Below are 10,053 nucleotides of genomic sequence, written 5' to 3'. Positions count from 1 at the left end.
GAACGCACGTGACTCCACAAGCTGGCATCTGCGTTATTTCTGACAGGCACGCCTCAATAGACAGTGCATACAATAATCCAGCAAATGGCTGGCATGACCCCCCGTCTACCCATGTCTACTGCATCAGGCATATTGCACAAAATTTTATGCGGGAGTTCAAGGATAACTTTTTGAAGCAACATTTGATAAACGCGGGGTACGCATTAAACCAGCCTGGATTCCAATACTATCGCCGGGAAATAGTGTTGGCAAATTCTGATGCAGGGAGGTGGATTGATAATATCGACAGAGCGAAGTGGACTAGATCGTACGACGATGGGGTGAGGTGGGGCCACATGACAACAAATCTTGTGGAATCAATGAACGGCGTGTTTAAGGGCATACGTAACCTCCCGGTAACCGCATTGGTGAGTGCGACCTATTTTCGGATGGCAACGTTGTTCGTAACAAGGGGCAGGCGCTGGAATGAAGTGTTGCAGACGAGTCAGGTTTATAGTGAAGCCTGCATGAAGTTTATGAGGCAGGAATCCGCCAAAGCCAGCAACCATCGGGTTACGGAGTTCGACCGCCATGGCCACACTTTCAGTGTCAAGGAAACAATTGACCACAACCAAGGGCTGCCCAGACAAGAGTATAGGGTCCTAATACCAGACCGTTGGTGCGACTGTGGTCAATTTCAGGCGTATCGTATGCCTTGTTCCCATGTCATTGCAGCGTGTTCACACAGCCACTTCGATGCATTATCGCTAGTGTCTCCAATCTACAAAGTTGCAACATTGCTCAATGTATACGACAATCCCTTTCCGGTGGTAGCATTGGAGGCGTATTGGCCAGAGTATGACGGGGAAATTGTTTGGCACAACGAATCGATGCGGCGGAATAAAAGTGGTCGCCCAAATAGCAGGCGCATTAGAACTGAAATGGACGTCGCAGAGAAAATGCAGAGGAAGTGTAGCATATGTAGACAACTAGGGCATAATAAGAACAAATGTCCATATCGTGGATCTAGTTCCACAACTTAGTTTTCACTTTCATAAATCTGTGTACCAAAATCATTTTAAATTAAAGTTTACTTTTTATTCCAAATAGAAGATGACACTTGAACAACAAACACAAACATCTAACATTACAACACCAATTACTAAAACAAAAACAAATACTGGAACAAAAACAAGTACTAAAACAAGAACAAGTACTAGAACAATAACAAATACAACAACAACATGACAAACAACCATTAAAATCTAAGAAATTACAACAGTTAACACTATGTCGTCTGATCCATGCATCATTTGGATGCAATCAATGTCGCTTTCAACTTCAACCCACCAGCGTATCGTTTCTCCAGTTTCAAATGAGAACCTTGTTCTAAGCCTCTGAATCCTTCTGATGACTTCACCAGGTTGGTAATCTCCCTCTAACCAAGACATCAAGGACCTTTTTAGTTGGTCCAACGAACGGATGTTCCAAAATTTCATCTCCATTGGGGGTTTCAAAGGCGAGAAAATAACATGCCCATCCCTTTTTAAGATTACTGGTTCAGGATCCGGGCGCCTTGATGATGTTCGCTGCCATGACGACGGTCTTGGGGATGCCATGAACTCAACTTGATACAGAAGGTGGTACGAAACAGTGTTGAAGAAAATGCAAGGAAATAACACTTTATTTATAGGAAAAGATCTGGGTTGTACACCAGTCTACCTAACCCTAATTCTCCCAAAAATTTATAAATAATATTATTTACTTATAAATTAAATTAATATATATAAAATTATATATATATATATATATATATATATATATATATATATATATATATATATATATATATCTTGTAAATAAATATTTATATATATTAATTAAATGTGTATAATATTAATTGTTTATAAATTAAATTAATATATATATATATATATATAAAATTAATATATATATAAATTAATATATATATATATATCTTGTAATAATTTTATTTATATATAAGTGTTAATATAAATTAATATAATTTATAAAAAAAATATATTTATCAAATATCTAATATTTAAAAAAAAAAAATTAAAAAAAAAAATTAATAAAACATTTTAAAAAAAAAAAAAAAAAAAAAAAAAAAAAAAAGGGATTGGGCATAGGCGCCACCCCTAGTGGCGACTTGCCCTACCCATTAAGGGTAGGCGCCAACTAGGGTGGCGCCTATGTACACAATTAGGGCAAATTTTGCCCATTTGTGTAATTTTTTTGAAAAATGGGTTAATTTTGAAATTTTTTTTAAAATTCTGGATATTTAAAAAAAAAATTCTAAATGTGTACTGAACTTTAAATTTTATTAAACCATCATCATCATAAATTAAACACAATAAACAAAAACATTCCTAGTACATGATATATCTATCAATCACATGTTACACCACGCAACAATTGGCCGGTAGCATTGTTATTATCCAGCGACGAAATTACAAAGTTCAAAGGTTCGCATGCAACCTTAAATTTATGATCCCCTGGGTGTAACCAACCACTGAGTTTAATAATAGCATTAACCCCCAACCCAAAGTTCACCACGCCGCGAACTCGTCCGCCGGCAATACCATTAGCAACGCGGTTATCCAGAAACTCATTCACAACCAATAATTCTACTTGGAGCGAAGTTTTACTCTGTGTTGGTTGGCGAAAAGGTGCAAGACGAGTGGATGCAAGAAGCCCTATATCATTTTCACCGGCGTTGTAAAACACACCGGCGGCAATGGCTTCGTATGAGATATCTATTTTTTTGTTAGGGTTTGAGACGGTGAGACTGAAATTCCATTTAGCTGTGAGACCGGAGGCGTTGAAGTTGAAGGAACTGAGTGAAGCTGAGTCGACTCGGAACTCAGGGGCACGTGGCTTGAGATTGAAATAACCGATCAAGATAGTGATGCCGAGGATGACAGTTATGACGGAGATGAAGCCGCATAGGATGGATTTCAGCCGGGTGGAGGGTTGCTGGTAAGTGAAGGTGGCTGGTTGTTGTTGATAGAATGCGGTGGTGGTGGGGTATGATGAGGGTCGTGGAGGAGCTGCGTAGGGATAGGGAACGCCGACGGGGCAACCGCCGGGAGGAGGATTTTGTGGAGGTGGGTAGGAGCCGTTGTTGTTTTTGTCGTTTATGGGTATTGTTGCCATTGGGTAAACGACAGAGCGTTTTAGAGAAGGTGAGTGTGATATGGTTAGAGAGTGAAGAATGGTTAGTTTATGGAAGAATTTATTAGAGTTTAAGAGAGTAGAAATTATGAAGATGAAGGGATTTTGTAAATAAAATGTTGAGAATAACGCGTTTCTACAATTACTGGAATCAAGCGTGTACAGAAATAAAGAATAAAGGAGAAAAGAGGAAAATAAAATCAGTAATAAAATTAAATTAAATTAAATATAATAAAGTTTTCTAATTTTTATATTTTAATTTTAAATAGTTTTGATTTCTTCTCTTTTTTTAATGGATAATTTATGAGATTTACTTTTGAACTTATATTTTTATTTATAAAATTTTATAATATATTAAAATACGATGATTTATCATATTTTAATATATATTTATCATTTAAAAAAATTGGTTTATATTAATATATGAGAAGATACAGTTTTTTTGGTGTGCAATTAGAGATTGAATTCTGAATCAACGACATAGACTTATTTAGCTCAATTTAAAATATTTAATATTATTAAAATTAATTAAAATAAAAACTAAAAATTATGAAATGAAGTAAAGTCTTTTAAATTAATGAAATTTGTATAGTTATAGAAAAGTTTATAATTCTTAAAATAAAACATAACTTTTATGAAAATGAAATTATATTAAATTTTAAATAATTAAATTGGAAACTAAAGAAGGCACTTTTTTAAGGTTTGCTTTCTTGAAAGAAAAAAAATTCAAATAGGAATGAAAAAAAATAGCCTATATTATATATAGAAAATTTGTAAAAATATAGCATTATGAATTGACTAGCTGCGCAGAAAATCATAGAACATATTATTAATTTATATTACTTAATGATTAAGATTTTAACTTTTACCAATATTATATTAGTTTGAATGGAATTAGACTCTTCATCTATTAATATAGAATAAGATTTCATGATCAACCATTTTGAATATAAAGCACAAAAACTTTAAAACTAAAAGTCTATGTAAAATCAAAACTTTAATAAAAATATATATAATTAAAATTTGGCCACTATTTTTTATTAACATTATAAAGTATCTCCTTTGATTAAATTTAGATTTCTTTTTATTCTTTGTTTTTTTTTAAATTATAAAGAATAATATAATAATAAAAAGTAGAATGAAGAATCACCAAAGTATAACAAAGGTAATCACAGAATATAAAAAGTGCAAAAACCTACAAAAGATACATTAGAAAAACAACCAACAAAAATATATCAAAAAACACTACTTCTCTGACACACACCAAGTGTACGGTTGTGCGAAGTAGTATAAAAATATATTATCAAACCATAAAGAAACAAATGTTTGGTTGCCGAATACTATTGTATTGGTTTGTGTTTTGATGAAGACAAGTATATCTCTCAAGATCAAAGTGCATTATCAAAGGATGACAAAAAGTTCTATGTTCAAAGCTCTATGGTAATAAGACTTGTATCACAAGCAACAAGGTCAAGATTATCTTAGACCTTAGACGATTGATCACATCATTGTCATACCCAAAATTTATCCTACCCTTCATAATGTTCGCCTATGTCATTAATCCTAATCGTGTGGATGCCTTCATGGTCAGTCATATCATTTACATAAGCATTGTTCAATACAAGAGGACATGTATCTTGGATTCAAAGCATTGTTGCTTGTACCTAGTGGAAACTAGGGTTTCCCAGCAGTTTGAGGTTGCTTAGTCAACCGAAATCCTAATTAGAGGCACTATTGGTTCTTGTATGTGTGCTTGGTATTGCGAATTCATTTGTGGCTTCTTGGTGAAGCAAAACCCTAGTTTGGGGTTTCACTTGCATGTGGGTGCTCCTAACCCTAATTTCACGTGGTTCAGTATCATTCATTTGTACATGAACCATTTGCTTGGTCAAGCTTCATTCAAGCCCATTGGTTCTTGGTTCATTATGAAGTTTCATGGGTTGGATCAAGTTCATTTCAAGTCACTACATGCCCATCCATTGCTTAATGGCACCTTTTGATCCAAATCCCATTCTCATGGCATAATAACCCTCACTTATCCCATTCATGATCATTTCATATGATCATTGCTAGTCCTTGTTTGTTTCGATCATCTTTGTCCATGTGTGGAGAGTAATGATCAGGGTAACCAAGTTAATAGATAAAAACTCCTATTTGAGAAGAACCAAGAAGCAAATCCTTAATGATCCCAACCCAAAACTACCAGATTACATAAAACCACTGTATCCCAGAATTAAGAAGAAATTGGTACATGAAGATGAGGCATGTTTATTCGCAAAGTTTAAAGGGTTGCTGACTAAAATTCGGGTAAGTATTCCATTTCATGAGGTTGTAGAACTTGTAAGACCCCAATTTTGACCCTAAGATCCCTCGTGCAATTTCATCATAAGCATTAGCATTGGGATCACACCTTGGCATCCTCCTTACCCCTTTTTCATTGGGTTTATTTTGGGAGAGATCACCAAGCACTTTGTGATTATATCATACTTGTATTTTATCATTTCACTAACTAAAATACCAAAAATATGTCTTTGTATTTGTCTAACTCTTTTGTAGGTAGGGCATGATCTCATTGATTCATCAAGATCACATCTAGGGTTTGAGACCCTCATGAACAAAGAGCACAACCAAGAATTGATTCAATAATGATTATGAACATCATATATGAGTCCCAATGTTCTCTACATATAATATTGATCAAGTTTTCTTCAAGAGTTTGAGGGTGATTTGCCTTGGAAACCCTAGTTTGACTAGGTATCTTGAGTAACTTCTCCAACAAGCTATCTCACCAATTGATCAAATTCTTCAAGGGACACTTCAAATTTCATCATCTTATGCATATATGATCTCCCATGATCCTAAAAAGTCAAGAGAATTGGAAATTAGCAAGTTGGTTGATGGTGGTTGGCCAGATGAATTCATCTGATCAAAACTGGGTCTCCCTAGACCCTATCTCCTACAATTTTTACCATATGAAAATTATTCCAAGAGAAAACTTTCTCTAAATTACATTCCAAACAACTTTCATATTGATACTTAGAGCTAGTTTTGCTTGGAAAATCATTTCTATGTTGAAACATTATAGGTCATTTTGTCTAAACCCTAATTTGAAAGTCAACTTCCCAAGACTATAACTTGCTCAATTTTTATGAGATGAAATATTTCCAAGTTGCAAAATTAAATTCAATGTGTATACTTCAACTTTGATGTTTGGAGTGGGAGCTAATTCAACTTTTTTGAGCATGTGATATGAGGTTACATTATAGGTCACTTTTGACCTATACCATTGATCAAGTGATTTTTCCAAACTTCAAAAATGCATAACTCTATCATTTCAAATCCAAATGACATGAAATTGGTGACAATTTTGAATGTATTTGAGAGAGATATAACTTTTATGAAGACACCTTTCTCATTTGAAACTCCTATAAAAAGTTAAGCAAGGTGGAATATTGAGACATATGGCTTGACACTTAGAAAAATTTTGATATGTCAAAAATTTCCAAACTTCCACCTCAAATTTCTTCAAGTTCCAAGCTCCAAATGAAAAAGTGTTGAACATGAAAGTTGTTCCTCTTAATCTCACCTTTCCAAAGAGCTTAAATTTATTCATTTTGGACAAAAAATGCATAGGCTGCACATGGCTTAAACAGGGTGACATCACTTGGCAAGAATCAAACTTCAAACATCAATGTGCATTTGCCTTGCAATCCAAGCTTAGTTCAGAGTATCTGATATTCATTTGTGGACCTCAAGCAATCATTTCATGGGCATGTGCGCGCCCATGCACCATTGCATCACCATTTGCCAAAATTGGAAAGTAATTTGAAGTGTGCAATTATCAACCATTTCAGCTATAAATAGAGCTTCAATTGCTCAGAAATTGACACACAATTGCGCCAGCTTTGATTCCCCATTTCAAACCCTCACTTTGCAAAGGATAAGCCTGAAAAATTCTCTTGAATTTGAGCTTGAATTTCCATTGTTTTAGAATTCAATTCTCTAGGAATCCATAGCTTTTTAACCATTCAATCTTTCTCCTTTAAGTAAGTGGAGTGAGACCAAGCACAAGAAAGATCAAGATCAATTGAATCCAGACCTACATTGAAGGTATTTTCCAGAAATTTTGAACTCTTCGATTCTCTCAAATTCTTGCTCAATTCCATTGATTCTTTGGTTGTCTGAAGTCCTACCAATGTAGGCAAGAAGTTTGAGTTGCTTTGAGGTCAAATAGAAGCAACTTAGTTCATGTACCTCAAATTTCAACTCCATGTATCTCTCAATATACTTGGAGTTAGAGTGAATTGAGGTCAGATTCGAGCTCAGTGCCATTTTTTCTTTAAGATCATGTCCTTGTTTTTCTTTTTGGTGATGGTTTATGTTGGACTAATCCGGTGAGGTCCATCGGAGAAGATGACCGGAGCTCTGGCTCCGGCGATGAGTTGGCAAAGCTATGAACCACATGATCCGTTCCTTTTGTTTTAATCTTGATCGTTGGTTTTAATTACCACCTATGCGACGCTGTTGACTCAAGTCCATGTGGAACGCGCGCTAGGGACCATCTGATCTGCCACCTCAATTAATGAGGGAGATCAGGTGGTCCATGTATTTTTGATTTTCTGAATTTTTATTTTTATTTCATTATTTTCAATAATTCATACTAAATTCAGTATTGATCCAAAAAAATATGGGGCTTTCACCAAAAAAATTCAAATATTTTTCTCTTTCATATTTTGAATTAAAATTATTTTTTGGATCATTATTAATATTTTTCATGAATTAATTGATTTTGAATTTGTTTTTAATTGTTTAAAAATATTTTTAAATGTCCAAAAATTATTTAAAAAAATCTCCAAGGTCCTTCGACCTTGTTTGACCTATGATAAATCTCATGGGTATTTCTTTGGTGTTTTGATGAGATTTTAGGAATTGGACAAACCATATTTGATTTAAATGCACTATTTTATTATTTTTAATTGAATAAATGCCAATTATTTTTGTTGACCACTTGTATTGACTTGTTTGAGTTTGCTTGTTGTTGTTGGGCCTTGCTCAAGGTTGATTTGACTTTGTCAAATTAATATCGTTGAATTTAGGGGATTGATGGAATGTACATTCCATCTCCCAAAATGAATGAATGATATTAATTTGGTAAAATTCCTCCTTTGACGAATTTGTGATTTCATTATTTCCCCTCCCACTTCATCTCATTCCTCTTCTTCATTCATTCATTCCATTTGGCCCATGACATCTCAAAGTCCTAATGCTAGTTGATTGAAAAATTAACATGAGTATGGATGAGATTAGGTCACACCTTTTGCATATTCTTTTTGTGTGTGGTATGTTTCATGAGCATAGTTAATTATACTATGTCTCTAACAGACATTAACACCAAAATTCTATTGCCCGACCTCAAATAGTTGTGACGTCTACATAAGTCCAATTACGATTGCTTAACATAGCGCTAAATTTGTGACATAAAAGGCATAAGCATTCTAGTTAGTGAGATTGTAAGTCTCCCCACTTTCATGGTATTGTGTGGAAACTTGGCCTTCTTTCCTTCCTTTGGAAGATGTTTTGGTTCAAGGATCCATGCTTGTGATAAGTGGGTTGAGTGTTCTCCAAAGAATGTCTTGAAATGAAAAGCAAAACAATACTAACTCCTAACCTACTAACTACTAACATTCAAATTCAAGCTATTTACCTTAATGCAATTTACTTTTAGTATTCTATTTCATTTGCCATTGTTCATATCATTCTAATTGTTTATGTTAATGTAATTTTCACTTTGTCCATTTGGACCGTAATGTGTGATATATTTTGTTTGTGTATACCTTGCTTGTTTGTGTGGTCTTTGACCATTAATGCACATAATAATAACAAAAATCCTAAAAAACTTTTGAGTGGACTGTCGGCTTGATTTTGGACAAATGAACTTAGAATCTAGGCAACCTCCTTTACTAATGGACTTGGCCAATGCCAACTTGTTAAAAGAACCAAGTGCTTGCAATTTGAACTTTATCTGATGCATCTTTGAAGACCTCTCTGAGTTCATCTGCAATTTGATCATTGTGAAGTTGTTATTTTGAACATGTGACTTGTGGAATTCATCTGTTACATGGGCTATTTTGAAGAAGATCATGAAAGGGATAAGCTTGGATGTGGCCATCTTTATTTGATGCCTTGCTCTTCAAGATAATATAATTGGGGCATTTGTGTGTTGTTTGATTCTAAAAGTCCAAAGGGAATTCTAGGTTTCTATTGACATTTTTGTCTATTGGATTGCTACCCACTTGGTTAGATCTTTTCAACTCTAAACTTTTAATTTTGTGCATAAGATAGTCTCTTCATCTTCTCCGCATTTCTTTAATTTCAAAATCTCTCCCTCCATTTTTCAAAATCTTCATTGTGTAAACTATTTTTGCAAAAAGATAGAAACTTTGGCCTTATTCCATTGCAATTTCAAACTTCTTTTCTTAAATCAAACTTGTAAATAAACTCAACTATACTTGAATTAAACTTTCAAAAAGCCAAAAAGAACTAACTCATTCAAACCATTTTTAGGCCTTTGCGCCTTTCAAACTTAAATTTTGTTAAAATCAACACACCCATTTTGAATTTGTATCACGAACTACGAGGTTTTGATCCCTCATTTTTATGTTGGTACATAGGCACAAGTCTGAAGGTCTTGTCAAACACAAAAGTATAATTAATTAATTCTTTTCTCATCCCCCCGTTCTATTTGTTTGTAAACATCACTTTGTACAAAATACATATGCACACAAAAAGGGCTCCCTAGGAATACCTAGGACACTTTGGGTGCTAACACCTTCCCTCTGTGTAACCAACCCCCTTACCTATGATCTCTGACTTTTATTA

The 10,053-nt window shown here is 34.2% G+C and overlaps 1 protein-coding gene across 1 annotated transcript; it reads right to left on the bottom strand.

The window, feature by feature from the left end:
• Positions 1 to 2,302: 2,302 nt before the first annotated feature.
• On the bottom strand, positions 2,303 to 3,292 carry LOC127128954 (uncharacterized). Its single transcript, XM_051058300.1, has one exon. It carries the CDS (start codon positions 3,154 to 3,156, stop codon positions 2,389 to 2,391), a length of 768 nt encoding a protein of 255 aa, XP_050914257.1. The 5' UTR covers positions 3,157 to 3,292; the 3' UTR covers positions 2,303 to 2,388.
• Between the last annotated feature and the right edge of the window lie 6,761 nt (positions 3,293 to 10,053).

This window comes from Lathyrus oleraceus, chromosome 3 (assembly GCF_024323335.1).
Source record: "Lathyrus oleraceus cultivar Zhongwan6 chromosome 3, CAAS_Psat_ZW6_1.0, whole genome shotgun sequence".
Taxonomy (NCBI): domain Eukaryota; kingdom Viridiplantae; phylum Streptophyta; class Magnoliopsida; order Fabales; family Fabaceae; genus Lathyrus; species Lathyrus oleraceus.
Note: the sequence above shows the minus strand (reverse complement) of the source record. Positions and strands in the feature narration are given on the sequence as shown.